Raw genomic sequence first — 19,172 nt, 5'->3', positions numbered from 1 at the left:
AAAAAAAAAAAAAAAACAGAGCCAAAGGGTAAAGACCAAAGCCAGATGAAGGGACAGAGTCACATAGGTATATTGCTATATATCAAATCAGTGATACACTAACATGTAAACTGTAAACTGCAAACTGCTAAGAGAACCACTGAAGAACGCACCAAGAGGTTCTGACAATCAGACTATGTCAACCCAAAGGATTGAATTGCCCAAAAAAGGTAAGAGTGGCCAATGAAGAGTCCTTTGTGCTCAAGGGAACCTTATCTTCCCAACTTGCTGACTGTTGCTTCTTGCGCTTCCATATTTTGCTTCTTACACCAATTGTATTATGAAAAGCCTATTCATTAATGTAAAATTACATTGGGAATGGAGTTTTTGTAATGCAATGGACTAGGGGAACAAAATATAAAGGTAGGGGAAGTTTAAGCGAATTTCTAGGGGCACCCAATATTTTTGTTGGGACACCCAATAAAACAGTGAAAGGACAAAAATGTCCTTCACTTTTTCAGCATACGAATCAGAGATTTTTTTTTATTAACTCATACGGATCAACAATCTGTATGAGTTTTTTTTTTTTACGGATTTATTAGCTCAGTTTTGAGTGTTCGATCAATAATGTAAGAGACACAAGTTCGAGTCCTGTTTGGACTATTAATTTTAAATTAACTCGTAAATTATATTTTTAAAAAAAATAAAAAAAGATCCTATGAGCCACGTACGGATTGGGAATCCGTAAGCTCAATTTGGATTGGCAATCCGTATGGACCTATGGATTGGCAATCCGTAAAAAAAAAAAAAAAAAAAAAAAACTCATACGGATTGTTGATCCGTATGAGTTAAAAGAAACTCATACTCCGTATGAGTATATAGATCGTTAATCCGTATGAATCATATAGATCGTCGATCCGTGAAAAAGTGAAGGACATTTTCGTCCTTTCACTATTTTGCTGGGTGTCCCAACAAAAATGCTAGGTGCCCCTAGAAATTCCCGAAGCTTAACTCCAACTTGCTATGGATAGACACTAAGATGGGCTTGAAAGAGTTTTTTTTATATATATACAAGGAAAGGTAGTGAGAGTAGATAATGAAGTCTCTAGGCAGCAAATGCTAAACATAAGTTAGTAGCACTGAAGAAGCCAGCATTCTTGAGGAAACCTGGCCTGAAACCCAGAGCACTGGTGATATAACCAAAAAGACTTTGAGATGTTACAAGCCAAGGCTCTTTCTCTGCTTTGACCATGTCATGATAGAATCAGTTGACTCTATGATGAAGATAGTAAAATTCATTCTTGCCTCTAGTTTTTCGTTTGGGTTAAAACTTAAAACAATACTTGACCTTTCTGATTGTAAGCTCATTATACCAATGAATTAAGAAATTGGTTTCTCCAGTAAGTACCTTTTGAAATGTGCATAGGAAAACCAATTTATTTCTTCTGTTGGACCAAAGGACAACTCTTGGATGTATATGACTGTAATCCATTTGAAGTTAGCACATCAACTTTTTAATAGCCTTATCAACTTTTTAATATCACAGTAACATAACAGCTCTCGTTTAATAGCCTTATCAACTTTTTAAGACATACAGCTTTCCATTTGAAGTTAGCACATCTACTTTATAATCCATTATTGTCTTCTCAAATTTTTTTTAAAACAACAAACAATTACCCGACATAGCGAATAGCCGATTATGGTTAACATTGAATAACAAAAAATGGCTAAAATATAAAATGGCACTGAGCATCCTAGATGCATATAGTTAATGAACTGTTTGCAGATAAATAATGCCTGAACTGCATTTTCATTCATTGAGATGGAAGCTGTATTGCTATGTGAGTTCAAAGCTACTAATTTGATCATCAGCTAGGTTCTATATATAGTGGAATGAATATTCTACATTTGTGCTTAAATGAACAATTTACAATGAGGGAAACCACATGAATATGCATAAATTTTTTCATGAAAAAATGTGACAAAAAAGAGAAGAAAATCGGGTTGGCCTAAATATCTGAACTGAAGTCCACTTCAGGTTGTATATTGCCATGTATAATCCAGAACCAGTCAATGCTTCAGTTTCTGAAACAAAGCTTCTATATTGAAATCATGCTAAGTTGTAGAGAATTTGATCAGATCCAGTGCTAGTGCCTACTAATCCAAGACTTCAGATGGCCAAAGGCATTTCCAAGTGGCAATCTCAGCCTCGCTGGTAATCTTTCTTATTCCGCCATAAAATCCATCAGCCTCGTTCCCCTCCTCCCTATGATCTTTCCTACTGACAGTGGTCAGCCTCCATCGTGAGCCAGGAGTGTAATGATTGAACTCTAGCACCACAGTGTCTGCAAGCAACACATTTAGCATTGAATAAGCTTTGTTTGAATCTCAAGAAAACAGTTCATTTTAGTAGTCTGGGATAGGATATAATATAAAAATGGCAATGCCTTGACACTTGCAGTAGTGGAAACTGACCAGTCCTTCAACATCTTTAGTAGTTTATTAGAGCTACCAGGTTTTACGTTTGCAGCCAGCCTTTATAAATTTGAAGTTTTCATCCAATAATGATTCATTGACAATAAGTGAAAGACTTAAAAGAATTAAATTTTAACTAAGAACACAAGTTTGTTGGATTTCATTTCAAAGTTCACGGCAAGCAAAATATCCCTTATCAACACAAGGCAACTAACCCCATATTTATAAGCACGAATTTTTCATTACTGAAGCACTATGAAGCCTAGATATGGAATAAGACAAGGGTATGACACGACACGAATACAGCGATACAGCAAATTTTTTTAAATTAAGGATACAATCCATCTTTGATACGCTAATAAAAAATTATATATGTATGCAAATATGCATACTTCTGACTGAAGTAGTGGTTTTCCATAATCCCTATCCTTTAAGCATTTTTTTTTTTTAATTTCAAAACTTCAATTTAAAACTATTAAAATTAAAAATAAAAAAAAAATTCAGAAAATGACACGAGCCGTATCTCACTACGGCTTGAGCCATGTCCCCCAACCTAAGCCGTGTCCTAGTCGTATCCAAGTTGTATCCATTATTTTTATAAAAAAAAAATTCCGATACTTCCTGGATATGTATCGGTGTCCGACACCGGTACATTGACCATTTGGATTATTGGGGCTTCACAGCTGAAGCATAATTTTAAATTAGTTCCATTTTTTATTACTATTCCTACTTTTGTGGTTATTGTTATTGTGATGAAGGGAATGTGAAATAAAATGTCACAAGGATACCTTAGAAGGATGTCATGGATCATTCTATCTACAATTAACAAGATCAGGGAATAAAAAAAAAGAAGTGTTTGGAAGCTTATAATAATGATGTTAGTCCCACAAAGAAAAAGGATTCCTACTAGAGTTGAAACAGCCTACAAAGGGATCGAGTTCTTTAGCATAGTTGGCCATAAATGTACCCACTGAGACATAAATTATCAACGTGTTGGTGGAACTGATGACATACTGACCATGAAATGTCTAGGGGACCAGTCAAATAGCATATCAGGTGGTCCATGTTTAGATATATTAGAATCCAGAGAGAGAACCAGCCAAACCTGTGGTCTGGCTGGTCTGTCAAAGCAAACTAACTACACATGCATGTCAATTTTTTTCAGATTATAACCTTCACAATGATAATAATAATACTAATACTACTAATAATAATAATTGTTGATTATAAAAAATTAATATATTAAATCAATAAACCAGCATATTTTAAGCTTTACTTAATTTCTGTCTTAAAAATTTCTAAGCATCAGCTTTCTTTAGCCTCCATTCTGTATCTTTATAATTAGGCTCAAATATGTTTTTAGTACCTCAAATGAGGGATATGTCTTTTTTAGTCCCCAAATTAGAATTTACATCTTTTAGTCCTTCACATTCAAGAAATGTTTTTATAGTCCCTCCTGCGGTCAAAAACTGCCATAAATTTTCCATCCAAATCACCAAAAGTCAGGAAGGACTAAAAAAAGTATTTTGCGAATTCGAGGGATCGAAAAATATAAATTTAATTTGGAGGACTAAAAATAACAGACCCCAAATTTGACAAACTAAACATATTTAAGCCTTATAACTATAGCTATATTAAGTTATATCTAAGAAAACAAAATTCATATGAATCCCACAACCATTTTTTTCAACAAATCCCGAAGATTTGTCCTTTCACTGATCCACTAGACAATCAATCATATATACTCGGAGGCAGAATACAATCCTATTTTGCTAGAAGGCAAGAAAAGATGATTGACTGAATTAATGATAAAAATTATAACCAAGAAAAAGAAATGATTGATGATAAAAATCATTCAAAACGAAGTTCAAATTAACTCACCACTACTATGACATCGGCAATAATTTTCACTCCCATTGCATGACTCCAAGTGGCCTACAACACCATACCACCAACCTGCCATAAAGGTGCACCTCGTCATGCAACAATTCATTTTAGCTTAATATATTTCCAATCATATACTTGATACTTCTAATATGAAGTATATAAAATTAATCAAGGTATAAAAGATTAAGGGAACAGCTTAGAAAATGTCAATATTATTCAAAAATGAGTTCTCAATTATCAAAATCTCATCACATGGGTATAAAGGAAATGAATAATTAAGAAAAAAGGTAATCATTTTTATATCAAAGACTCAAAGTAGACCCAACTGCCCCTTTTATTGGCTCTGTTAGTATAGACATGGTCCTGCAGTATGTAGTCATTCTCTTCTATGTTTGGTAAAACTTAAATGGCTCCTAGGGTAGACCTTTTCCCAGCCAAAGTAATTAAATTAGTAGGATTAATGAAAATAAATAAATTAATTAATTAATTAATTAAAGCAAGATGTTGGAGAAAGGAATAAACCATAAGGAAATTCTTTGTTTCTCCTCCATTGAATCTCTATGTGATCACCCGGATACAAATCATTTAAACAGTCGGAGACATGAAGATCATGCGGAGAAGTATCAATAGGAGGTGCTCTTAGCCTTTCCCATGGGATGCCACACTCTCTAGCATCTGCCCTTCTTCCATGTGGAGGATATCTGTAATAGGCAACAAATCAATAATTAGGTCATCAGATTTAAACTTCATTTCATTATATTTTCCTCCTATGCTTTCCTTAAAAACTCTTAAAACTTGCTAGTATAATCTCTAAAAGACTACATAACCAATGTTAATATATGAATAGATAGACTATATGAGCACCTACAATCATGCCAATTACCTGGCTTGAAAGGTATCAGTTCGCGGATCATAGCTAAGTTCAGCATCATAGCAAGATAGCATGAATCCAACATGACCATTCTACACCACCAACAGCAAAAATGCAACTTTGTGAGAAAACACAACCCACTGTTTCCCATTGAAATTCAAGCAAACTGGTTTTATATTTGTAGCTAGCAAGGTATATATATATTTTTTCAATAGAAAAGTACAACAAAAGGGTTTGTTTATACATATCACATACCTCACGGTTATAGACTTGAGCAGGGAACCAAAAATTGCCAGACTCAAGAGCAAGATACCAGTTCATGACTGAGTCAACAGGCAGAGAGCTCCTCAGCTTTGGGTTATTATAATTTGCATCAACCTTTGGTCTAATCCATTGGAAAGGCCAATGAAGAGACATAAATCTCATCAAACCCTTTTGCCTGCCATGTTTAAGACCCCCAACATTCCTTTTGGAAGCAACATGCCATTTCCACTCCCTATAAGCAGCAGGGCCAATAACTCTACCCCACTTCTTCCTCATGTGCTTCTCCCAAAGGTGATCACTCACACACCTCTCCCTCAAGGTGCGGCACACGGCGGCGATTCGACACAGCGAAGAGGGGGGAAGCCTCTCAAGAATGCAATCCAAGGCCAACTCAGGCAAGTCCAACACTGACATGTCAAGGCTTTCCTCAACATTCTCCACTCTTGAAGTCAGACTCTTCCTCACCAGAGACATTCCTATGGGAATTTGACACAGAAAACCAATCCAAAACCGGTTCCTGAACAGCTTGGAGATTGTGCTCATAGAAAACTCTTGAGAAAACAAAAGGGGAAACAGCCACATCTCAGATGCCCATGATGGGAGAGGCTTGAGAAGGAGGGACTTTAAAAACAAGAAGAAGGAGATGCAAGTGATGAAGTAAAGTAGCATTAGAATATTGAAAGTCTATTGCGGGTCAAAATTGGATTTGGCATATGTGATAAGAAAGAGAGAGAAGCTAGACTATAGAATTGAGTCAGTGGAGAAGCCAATTGCGGAAAGGCAATAGCTTATAAGAAGAAACCTCACTACTTAACCCAAACTGAAGCAAATTTGGAATCTTCAAACACCTTTTAAAGATGGGGTTTTCTTTTGGTTCAAAGAAACCCCACCAAAACCCCAATGGTGGGTCTCCTCACCCCCAAAGTTTGAACAAGGTACACACCCACGCACACCGACGAACTTGGGTGGAAATTGCCTTGACTTGAAAGCTTCAAAGACTTGAACCACTGTTATGTTACTATGTAGTATAATATAACAATTAACAAAAAAGAAAAACTTCAAAAAAAAATTAAGCTATATTGGACAAAATTAATTAAAAGATAGTCAGAAGTTAAAAGACTATCTTATTCAAACAGAAGTATTGGATAAAATTAATTTTTTAAATAATTAAAATATAAAATGATAGAAAAATAATAAAATTATAATTTATTTTAAAAAATAAATATATTAAAGATAAAAGTAAAAAAAATATAAAAAAATAAAAAATTAGTATTTTAAAAAATACTATTTTAAATAGCATTTTAAAAATAATAAAAATTATTAAAAAAATGTTTATGTAATACACAAATAAATTTTTTAACTAATAAAAAAACTAAAAATTAAATAAAATTTCTTATGAAACATAACGTTACCAATAACAAGCCTTTGAAACAGTTTTCTTCATCTTATTAGCTTCCAACAACAAAAAGGAGCATAACCGTACAGACAAAGCTAACAGCTGTCAATCAATCAAAGATTGAATCTGTAGCAATGGGTCCTATGAAGTAAAAAGGAGTGAAGCCAGGAAGCAAAATAAGGTGGGGGCACCAAGATCTGTATAAGGTTTTTTGACACCTGGAAAATGGGATTGGCAAGACAAGAATGAGAAGAAGAAAAAATTAATAAAAAGGAACAAAGATGAAGATAAGTCTAGATGCAAAGACCCATATCTAAAGAATCTCTTGGGCAATTGAATAATAAAATCTTGTTATGGGAATATTTAGTTCCTAGAACAGATCCGTGGTAGTTGCAATTGGAGGCAGGAATTGGTCCACACACACCCCCCAAGAAAATGGATACAAAACAAGTCCAAAGGACAACAATTCTTGGGGGTGATGTGCACATGAACAGAAGAGGATTTGATTAATAGGGATTGATGGTGGTGATGATGAATGTTTAAGGGTGGTGTGGTGTGGTGGGTAGGTCCTCTCTTCCAAGTTCCGCCTCCTTACCCCAACAAATTCTTCTTCACCTCACCACACCCCAATTATGCTCTATATTCAAGGGACCCCAGCCTTGTACTACTACTTTCTTTTTGAGGCAATTTAGCAAACAGTTGATGGGTAATAAATGGAAAAGAGAAGGATAAAAACATTTATTTATCTAACAATTAAAAAACAAAAACAAGGGGCGGCTATGGTTAAACTAACATTATTTTTGTGGATATCAAGACATTTCAACTTCTTGATTCTGCGATCCAATAGGATCAATTACCTAAATAATATATATGACGAAATAAAGAATTAATACAATGATTAATTGGAAATTATATTTTGATAATATTTTTGTTTGGACTTAAATATATATAATATATTTGTTTTATTTTTTATCTTTAAAGTATTTTAGATAGTATTTTTTTCTGTTTAAAATATTTTTTTATTATCTAAAACTCTTTAAAGATTGAAAATAAAATAAACATATTTTATAAGAACTAAAATAAAAAATAAAATTAAAAAGATAAAAATAAGATAAAAATGCTAAATTATTGGGAAAAAAAACATTTAAACCATAGTTGGAATTATATTTTGATAATTTTTTCTATCTCTTGTTTGCAAGTGGGTGGGAGGGAAAAAGACAGTGGTCTTTGGATAATCTATGGATTATGGAGCAGTTGTTATCACTGACACTAATCATACCCGCCAACGATTGCTTCCCTGCAACCGTGTCTATTATTATAACTATGAGTTCAATTTAAACATCGCATTGATTGCACGCACGTTTCGTGCCAGAGGACACCTTATGATTTGATAAAAATAAAAATGGGAAAATGGCTAAATTGAATCGAGGCATATGTGAATATTTAGGAATTAGGATCAAGCTCTGTCTTCTAAATAAGCATGGAAAATATAATGACCATCTAAGCCAACATTGTGAAGTTATTTTAGAAATCGAACCGTGTTAGTCGATTATTACAATTATTTGTAACCGATTACACCGAATGTAAATCAAATATGAGAAGTAACACCATGAGTATTATAACTTATTACAATGATTTATAACTGATTAAATAATGGAAAAGAATATTTACCTATTTATATAAGAGATAGTGTGGTAGGTCATAAATTAGGAAAATTTTCACCTACTTTAAATTTTTGAGGACATGCGAAAAATAAAGTATTAATCGATTACTTATATAGTTAATTGATTACATCACATCAAGAAGTTTGTTTGTACAAGAATTTATAGTCATTGTTTTAATCAATTACACTTAGTATTAATGGAATATGTCATGAAAAACTTTGGTTCTTGCAAAAATAAATGCTTGTTGTTTTCATCGATTATATAACGAATTATTCCATTACGTTGATTCTTAAACTTGTCCAGAATTGACTTAGAACAAGTTAGTTAATTACATTATTGTTTTAATCGATTGTATCGGTTTGGATCTTAAAAGTTATAAATAGTCACAACTCTCATTAGTGTGATAATTCTCTTTTACCTAAAACTTATTGATGTACACTTCTCGGGAGAGCTCTAAAATATATCATCATTCAAGGATTACATCATTTATGAATCTTTGATTCACAATTCAAAATCATCGTGGCTTAGATTACTCAATTGGTTTCATTGTCATTAGCTAGTGGGAATGTACATATAAGGTGATATATTTTCTTATCTTTTTTATCTTTCTATTTTTCCATCTTGAATGGGATGCTCACTGAAGCTATGTAGTAGGACTCTACATAGGTTAAAAAATTCTTGTGGGATCAAGAACTTAAAGCTTTTGTAGAGTTTAATTACTTGTGGTGTTTGTATGTAAATATCGAATTGATTAGTGGAAATTCAAATTAAGGTTGTTTGAGTAACTAGAAATAGATCTTAAAGATTGGACTAGTATAAAATTCTTCATGCCTTGTCCCTCATTGCTATAACTTTGTTATTAATAATCTTGAACATTATATTGGTGTAAAAGCTGATTAGCCATAGTGTTGCTAATATCGGTCAATTCCCTTATAGCAATTGTTTCAAGGAAAGGACTTTTTCCCTTTATTTTCTACTTCACTTGTAACATTATGTTTTTCATAATTGGTATATTAAGTGATTTAATTAACTTACAAGAGTAATTAAATTTAATTGAAGTTTTATAATTAAGTAATTAATTAATATGAGATGATGGGTGTGGTGCTTGTATGTATGTTTATGTTTACATATTCAAAAAAAAAAAAAAACCTTGTTTTGGGTGTCAATAGTAAGTTTTAAGGTGTTTGGACTGAGATGAATGGGCCTTGAATGATGAGAATGGAGTGTGTGAACTTTTAGTGTTAAGTCTAGATGATCCATCTTTACCCATGATTTTGATAATTATAAAGATATAAATTGTTAATGGACTAATGAATTATCTTTAAGTGAATAAGACTGACAACATATGAGCACACTTGGTATTATTTCATATCCTATCGCTCTTACTAGTGCCCATTGACAAGTGGAAATTGTTTTATTAAAGACTAAAATTCAGTGTCCAACACATTGTTATGAACTAGCGAGCACTCTACGTGAAAATCAGTGTTTATACATTGTGTTCCTTTTACACACGTGATAATTGCTAATTATGAGTATATTTTGGAGTTAAATTATATAGAAATTTGTAATTTTTCTCTTCTAATTTTTCTTTTTTGAGCAAATAATTGTTAAATTAACATCATTTAAGATTTTGTGCAGAGAATATTAAAAGTGATGGATTTATGAAGCTTAATGAGTAAAATAAAACCCAGAAAAACAGAAATAATTAAGGAAAGCAAGTTAATTGAGGAAAAAAAGACTAATTAAGGGAAGCATGACTAATTAAGGAAATAAGACTAATTGGGAAAAACATAGCTAATTAAGGAAAGTAAAATAATTAAGAAAATGAAACTAATTAATGAAAGAATGACAACAAGGGAATCAAGAATCATCATCCTCTATATCATCTTCTTCTTTTACACATCCCAACTTTGAAGAACACATCATGGAAGAAGACCGGCCACGGAGGATCACCTTGGAGGACTACTCTAGTACCTCTACACCTCAGTATTTCACAAGCATAATCCGGCCCGAAGTTCAATTTGCCAGCGTCTCTTATCCATATTATCTCATCCAGTTGATTCAAGGCAATCTATTTCATGGACTACCCAATGAAGATCCATATGCCCACCTTGCTACATACATAGAGATTTGCAACATAGTGAAAATAGCTAGAGTTCCTAAAGATGCCATTTGCCTCAACCTATTCTCCTTCTCCTTGGTTAGTGAAGCAAAAAGATGGTTGCACTCATTCAAAGGAAATAGCTTGCAGACATAGGAGGAGGTGGTAGAGAAATTTTTGAAGAAATATTTTCCAGAGTCCAGGGCTGCTGAGGTAAAAGTGGAGATCTCTTCATTCTACCAATTCCCTAATGAATCACAGAGTGAAGCTCTTGACCGCTTCCATGGTTTACTCTGGAAGAATCCCAACCACGGGTTCAGCGAGCCAGTTCAACTCAATATCTTCATTGATGGCTTGCTAATGTAAGCTTGCTTGGGGGGCTTCTATGGAGGCTGGATCTTTGAGCTTCAATGAGGTCCTGCAATGGTGATTTTCCACCATGGAGGTGCAGCGGAAGACAAAGGAGAAGAGGTGAGAGGAGGCGCCAACCACTAAGGAATAAGCCTTGGAAGAAGGAGCTTCACCACCAAGAATGTGTCTTGGATAAGAAGCTTGGAGAGGATGCTTCAATGAAGGAAAAGAAAGAGAGAAAGAGATAGGGGGAGCACGAAATTGAAGGAGTAAAAGAGGGAGAGAAGTTGAACTTTGAGTTGTGTCTCACAAGACTTTCATTCATCAAAGTTACCACAAGTGTTACACATACTTCTATTTATAGCCTAGGTAGCTTCCTTGAGAAACTTCCTTGAGAAGCTTCCTTGAGAAGCTAGAGCTTAGCTACACACACCCCTCTAATAACTAAGTTCACCTCCTTGAAAAGCTTCCTTGACAAACTTTCTTGAAAAGCTTCCTAGAGAAGCTAAAGCTTAGCTACACACACCTCCCTAATAGCTAAGCTCACCTCCTTGAGATGAGAAGCTAGAGCTTAGCTACACACCCCCTATAATAGCTAAGCTCACCCCTGTGCCAAAATACATGAAAATATAAAAAAAAAGTCCCTAGTACAAAGACTACTCAAAATGCCCTGAAATACAAGGCTAAAACCCTATACTACTAGAATGGCCAAAATACAAGGCCCAAAAGAAGGAAAAACCTATTCTAATATTTACAAAGACGAGTGGACCCAACCTTGGCCCATGGGCTCAGAAATCTACCCTGAGGTTCATGAGAACCCCAAGGCCTTCTTTAGCAGCTCTAGCCCAATCCTCTTGAAGTTTTCTATCCAATACCCTTGGGGGGTAGGATTACATCATTTGCGACCCCATTCAAAGCAGTTACTTGATGCCTCCATTGGTGGGAAGATCAAACTAAAGACACCTGATGAAGCTATGGAGTTGATTGAAAATATGGTAGCCAATGACCATGCCATCCTTTGTGATCGAGCCTACACACCTACAAAGAAGAGTCTTCTCAAGTTCACATCACAAGACGCACCACTAGCCGAGAACAAGCTCCTAGCCAAGAAACTAGAGATCCTCACAAAGACATTGAGCAAGCTTCCTCAACATTTGCAGGCAGTGCAACCTGCCCATTCTTCAGTCATGCACATTGGGGGATGCAACATTTGTGGTGGGGGCTATGAGTCAGGCATGTGCATGGTACAAAATGATGTACCCAAAGAAGTCAACTATATGACCAATCCACACCATCAAGGATTCCATCAAGGAGGACCTCCATGATACAATTAGGGGGGAATTTCTCTTAAGGCCAAGGTTGGAGATCCCACCCCAGGAATAACTTCAACAGAAATCAAGGAGTTTCATCTAATCGGCCTCTCAATCAAGGGCCTGATTTATATGAGAAAACCACTAAGCTAGAAGACACTTTGAATCAGTTTATGTAGGTTTCTCTATCAAATCCCAAGAGCACTGAGTCTGCCATCAGGAATCTAGAGGTACAAGTGGGCCAATTAGCTAAACAGTTGGCTATAGCGTCCACGAACAGTTTTGAGGCCAACACGGAGAAGAATCCCAAGGTGGAGTGCAAGGTAATTTTCACTAAGAGTTAGATGAGGGAGAATGCAGAGAGAGAAAAGAGAGCCGAGGGAGTATTGGAGGATGTGAGTAATAATGAAGGAGAGAATAATAAGAGAGAAAAGAAAGAAGAGAGCAAGGAAAAGGGTGAAAAGGTCTTACCCACTAAGACCAATAGTTAGTTAGCAAGGGAGGCTACCAAAGAGATACCCTTAGTCCTAGTGAAGGAGATCCCATATCCCATGGTGCCATCAAAGAAAGATAAGGAGCGATGTTTTGCTTGGTTTCTTGACATCTTTAATAAGCTGGAGATCACCATTCCCTTTAGAGAGGCCTTACAGCAGACACCTTTGTATACCAAATTTCTGAAGGACCTCTTCACAAAGAAAGGGAAATATATCAATAATGAGAGCATCATGGTGGAAGGAAATTGCAGTGTTGTGATCCAGAAGAACTCACCAAAGAAATTCAAAAGACCCAAGAAATGTAACCATCCCATGCTCTATTGGGGATGTGTCAGTGGGTAAAGCTCTCCTTGATTTGGGGGCAAGCATTAATCTAATGCCTTTATCTATGTGTCGGAGAATTGGGAATCTGAAGATTTCTTCCACTAGAATGACGCTTCAGCTAGCAGACCATTCGATCAGCAGACCATATGGTGTAGTTGAAGACGTCCTTATCAAGGTTCACCAATTCACTTTTCTGGTGGACTTTGTGATGATGGATATAGAAGAGGACTTTGATATTCCTCTAATATTGGGTCATTTATTCGTGCTTACTGCAAAATGTTTTGTGGACATGGGGAATGGTAACTTAGAGATGAGTATGGAGAATTAGAAAGCCACTTTCAACTTGTTTGAGGCAATAAAGCATCCTAGTGATAACAAGACCTACTTTAAGATGGAGGCAATTGAGCAAGAAGATGACCTTGCTGGGCGGCACCTGAAGTCTATATTTCTAGAAGAAGATGAATTCAAGCTAGTTGTGTATCCAGCAACCCCTCCCATTGTCCTCCCAGGGCTAAGGCGAGTCATGGCCCGAACTACTCCAAATGCTCCACAGCCCTCACCTTCGGGAATCCCTCCTCCAACCACCTCTTCTACAGTCGGCAAGCCTTTTTCCTCCTCTTCCCAACAGCAGCATCTAGTCCAGATGATGCAGAGCCTCCATCATGGCCATCGCCTTGCCATCCAAAACATGCACCAGCTATCCATTCACCTTTCTATGGAGCCTCCACTGGTGACGCCAAAGGCTTTTCTATAGTAGGTTAGCCAGGAGTCTAGTCCTCTTCTGTAGAGGGGGGTGACACCTCTGGCATGGGTAACAATGGAGCTAATGATGATTACATTGCGAGCATCACTGCTACACAGGAAGTTGGGATCTAGGGCCAACACAAGATTGAGGCCCATTTTGATCAAGATTTTTCTTTAATTCTTTTTATTTTTCTTTATTTATTTATTTTTGTTTCATTTTCTTTTATTCTTATTTTAAATTACTGCATTTAGGATAATCTAATTTTAGTAGTTTAAATTTAGTTTGATGCATGATAGAGAAGCAGATACTTATTGATTGGTTGCAACACATTTTGAGTGAACTGATTGCATGAGTGAGACTAACTGTGTACTAATGAGTATTTTTGTGAATAGTTTATTCTTGTGATAGCAAGCGTTAATGTAAGTTATGGAGTATGAACTAACATTACAAGAGTGAAAAGGTTAGTATTTCTGACAGAAAAGCATGGAATGAGAACCTTCATACTTCAATGAAAACCGGTAAGTTGTGTGAACTTTCAACTGTGAGAGAAAGACTGATTTTAATTTTTTGATTTTGCATGATTCTTGGATTGTTTGAAATGAATGTATGATGTGGAGTTGATCAAGGCCCTGTTTTTTATTTTATTCAGCTACTTAGCCAAAAAGTCATCCTGTAAATGAATGCATCCCTTGCACCCTTTTTAAACCTAATGTAAAATTTTTGTCATTGGAACCCAAGCCCAAAATGTGATATTTACTAACTACCCTTTCTTAGGTTGTAGGATAGTACTCATGGATCCTAACAAATTTGTTCCAAATTCGGGGGAATGTTTTTGGGTGATTTTCTATTGCAAGAAAATAAATATACAACACAAGTTAAATTGAGTTACAAAATATGGTATTACTCCAACCTAGTATGAATGTTTTTACATTTGCAAAAAAAAAAAGTTCTATTATTTTAAAGAATAAAAGCTGAGGTAAACCATCATCAAAGAAAATAAAGGTGCTGAAAAGAGTAGCAAAGCAATAAGGTTGGTGTTGTGAAAAATTCTAAGTTGTGGTTTGTAAATAATTTGGGGGAATGAATGCTCTCCTAGATCCTAAGCATTTATTCCTACAAAAACCATGATTTCTTTGTTAGCCCAACTATGTTACAAGCCTAATAAAGTCCTTAGTGATCCACATTATGCATGTATGATAGCATTGACCGAGATGATGTACAAAGTTGAGAATTTTACTATTCAGTTGTTATAATTCAAACACTTTTACCGAGACACTTATGGGATTGAGAGAAATACTAGCCTTGTGAAGACTGAAGTTTGGTGATTATTCCTTGTGATATGTCATTCTTGCTAACCATTTCAATTGAAGTGCATCTTGTTCTGCTCCTTTCATGAACTTAAGACAACTGTGAACTTGAGAATTGACCAATGAAGCTTTTTGGAATGTATGTCATTATCTCATGAATTGTGATTGGTAAACTCTGAACTTTTTTCTTTTTCTTGAGGACAAGCAAAGATTTAAATTTGAGTGAATTCGGTAACTGCTATTTATGAGTATATTTTGGGGTTAAATTATATAGGAATTTGTAAGTTTTCTCTTCTAATTTTTCCTTTTTGAGCAAATAATTGTTAAATTAACATCATTTAAGTTTTTGTGCATATAATATTAAAAGTGACGGATTTATGAAGCTTAGAAAGTAAAATAAAGCCTAGAAAAGCATAAATAATTAAGGAAATCAAAGCTAATTAAGGAAAACAAACTAATTGAGGAAAATAAGCTAATGGAGGAAGGAAAGGGCTAATTGAGGAAAGAAGGGCTAATTAAGAAAAGAAAACTAATTGAGGAAAGCAGGGTTAATTTAGGAAAGCAAAATAATTAAGGAAAACATAATAATTAAGGAAATGAGGCTAATTAAGGAAAGAATGACTAATTAATGAAATCAGACTAATTCAAAAGTCCAATAATTTACATCTATAAAAGAAGAAAAGAGAAGAAGGAGAAGACACACAAAAATTTCAACAAAATATAATTCCTTATAGAAGGCAAAGGTTAGAAGAAGGAGAAGCAAGCAATGAGAGTCATTCCTTCCCTCCATTTCCTTTCTTATCTTTTCCCCCTTTACTAAATATTCCCCTATTTCAATTGTAAAGTCTTCATGACAATGAGAGGCTAAACTCCTTTTGTTGGGAACTTGACAACCAACTTCTCTTTATGTAATTTCTCTTCCTATATATTTATGAATATTACTTTTGCATTATCCTTTCTTGTGCTTAATATTATTCCTTGTGGCTTGATCACCCATTTGCATGGTAAGTTTTAGGAGTAGCGTTGGGAAACATTATTTTCTAATAGAACTAGGAAAGAGTATCTAAATAAAGTCATTACTAGGGATAGATTGATATTTGTTTAGCTTATTGTACATCTCTATTCTTAATGCAATTTACTATTTTAGCTCTGGAAAGGGATTTGGGAGAGAAAATAGATAAATTAAGCTCTTTTGTGCGAGGGACCAAAGTTAGAGTATATAAGTAGATGCATGTGTAAATTGGAATAACTATAAATAGAGAAAAAAATCATTAATATTACGTCAAAGAGTAGTTCTAGTAGGCTAAGTTCCCAACATTCTCATTTTCTGAATTTCCTTCTACCATATTATTGAATTTTCTCATCTTTTATGTCTTTAATTAATTAATTTAAATTCATGTTTAATTCTTTTTCATGTTTGATTTAATTTTCAGCAATTTAATTTACTTTTTCTACTACCTTTTCCAAATATTTTTCTTAATTAAATATTCATCTACCCAAATACAAACAAAGTTCATGTGGATATGATACTTGGACTTACGTTTTAACTTTACTACTTTAGACGAATTGATGCACTTACTAATCCATCAACAACATGTCCATTGTACTTATTCACTTACACAATTTATTTTTATACTAAGTGTAAGTGACATCCAACGTTGTACTGAAAATCCATGTTAGCGACAAAGGGAAGTGCACAAACTCAACTTTTGTAAATTCACTTTTGTCTTTCTCATTTTGAATTACTAAAATTTGAATTTCAAGTATGCAAGGACATAATAGAAGGGAATAGAAGAATTCAAAAGTATGTTCCTCAAAAGTCATTTTTTCTTAAGAGAAGAAGTACATGTTGTCTGTACTTTATTCATTCTCTCTCTAACAAGAGTGTGACATGTTGCACTACCTTCAACTATGAGACAACGGTCATATCAAGGCAAGCACAAATCCCATAACAAATATCTTCGCTAAAGTTTATAAATGGCAACTCAAGCTCTGCAATTCATACAATGAAAAATATCAAGAGAAAGATGAGTAAGAGAAATTTGAAGTGTGAATCTGTTAAGACATTGGACGATACAAAACAAAGTTTAATTAGTTATCCTTTGCCTAGTAATTTTATTCATTGTATTTGAGCTTAAGTGTTTATCTACTCTATTGAGTGATTTGAATTTGTGTGTTCATTCAAACATATTTGTTTGTGAAAGCCAAGAGTGACTTAGTGTTAAACAATACTTGAGAGTCTTAGATTCAGGAGGAGTCAAAGGGTGTGCCAAATGTGACCTAAAGAAAATTGTTGTGATCAAGAGTGACATGAAAAAAAATACTTGTTTGTAATTAGCTTTGATTAGTGGAATCCTTTAAATGTTTTGTGAAGGAGAACTAAACATAACTTTGTTTGAGTGAATCAGTATAAACATTAACTATTTCTACTTCTCTCTTAAGCTATTTGACTAGTATTCTCTTAAGCTTATTTTGACACACTTAGTCACACAAGTGTTATTTTGAAAAGCTTTGTGAAAATATTGTTTTATCTTGCATTGGACAATAGTCAATTGTTTACATTAAAAGTGTTTTTTCATTCATTGGACGACACATAGAGTAACTTGGCTTTTGCATATCTACTTAACTAAAATCTTTCTTTGTAAAAAATGATTAGTATTTATCTAACACACTATGATCAACCCCCTTTCTAGTGTGATATATGTTATTTCACTTAGGAAGTGATAGGGTGTGAATAGAAAGAAGAGGAAGAGTCACACACTTAGTTTTTAGTGATTCAAAACTAAACCACAACATAAACACTCTCATTTCACTTTCTTTTTCCTTTCCAAGACAACCCACCATTCTCTAATGTGAGACCTTGAATCCCTAGCACAAAGGACCTTGTGGCTAAGCTTCTTTTTCGAATTTGGACTAATTTCATAAGTAAGTGACCCTACCATTTCCCTTCTTATCCTCCACTTTTGTTTTCTTCCATAGGCACTTTTAGAAGTTTCATAAAAGTGTTCTCTTTCAAGGTTTTGATGTGTTTTATGTTGGTTTTTTGGGGTTTTGGGTGGTGTGGATGATGTAGAACTACAATACGAGTGAGGGAAAACTTGCATCTTGAATCCAAAGTTCTTTCCTTTCTTCATCTCAAAGAAAGTTTCTTGAGTTTGATAGGTAATGGAAGATAGCCTTAAACAAATTTTAATCTGATGTTTGATGTGTTGGATCATTGTTTTTATATTATTAATGATATTTTAATTCGACGTTCATGTTTGGGAATGAAAGATTTAAGTTAGATAAGGATTGAAACTTATTAGGAGAGCAAGAATAATAGAAAATCGTGACTTTGCAAACCTTTTTTGTTGTGGCTAAAATTATTTTTGTTACAACTAAAATCACATATTTTCGCTATAGAGAAAATGTCAAGCTATAGCAAAAATTTGAGTGAAGCCTCTAGTCCTTGTTTCGCCATGGTGAACTTCAAGCTCACTGGGGTGAAAATAGATCTTAAACTCTTCTTATATTTTCCTTTGAAGTACCCCTAAGCTTATTAAATTTATAAGACATTAAGATTCTCTTTTATTTCTTGAATTCCTTTTATACAAGTTTACTCACATTCATATGTTGAGATTTGGGGTTTGATTATGAGATCTTGTGGTGTGAAAAGTCTCATGAGGTGTAGATGAACTATGTGAGAGTTCATGAATGGTGAAAATGATATGAATCATGACTTGATGTGGAATTGAACAAGATGTGAACGATAAATTGTTGATATGTTGAATGAGGTATGCATGATGGTTTGAATTAATATAAATGGATTGAGTTGTTGATGAAGTGTATTATATTGATGATGGTGAATGAGTATATTAAAGATGTGATGCAATGATTGATTTGAATAATCATAACATTACGCATTACAAGTGAGATTGGTCTCTAACGCAATGAATTAGGGGACACTGACTTGTGATCTCTGATTTAGGACAAAAAATATATAAATATATTAAAATTAATTTATT

General features: G+C 34.4%; 1 protein-coding gene across 1 annotated transcript; it reads right to left on the bottom strand.

The window, feature by feature from the left end:
* Positions 1 to 1,766: 1,766 nt before the first annotated feature.
* LOC100808797 (F-box protein At2g26850) lies at positions 1,767 to 7,575 on the bottom strand. The gene is made up of 5 exons (XM_003556886.5): positions 5,468 to 7,575; positions 5,225 to 5,304; positions 4,864 to 5,042; positions 4,336 to 4,410; positions 1,767 to 2,324 (listed from the first exon to the last, which is right to left on the bottom strand). Exons 1-5 carry the CDS (start codon positions 6,143 to 6,145, stop codon positions 2,137 to 2,139), a joined length of 1,200 nt encoding a protein of 399 aa, XP_003556934.1. The 5' UTR covers positions 6,146 to 7,575; the 3' UTR covers positions 1,767 to 2,136.
* Between the last annotated feature and the right edge of the window lie 11,597 nt (positions 7,576 to 19,172).

This window comes from Glycine max, chromosome 20 (assembly GCF_000004515.6).
Source record: "Glycine max cultivar Williams 82 chromosome 20, Glycine_max_v4.0, whole genome shotgun sequence".
Lineage (NCBI taxonomy): Eukaryota > Viridiplantae > Streptophyta > Magnoliopsida > Fabales > Fabaceae > Glycine > Glycine max.
The sequence above is the reverse complement of the archived record's forward strand: the minus strand, read 5'-3'. Positions and strand labels throughout refer to the sequence as shown.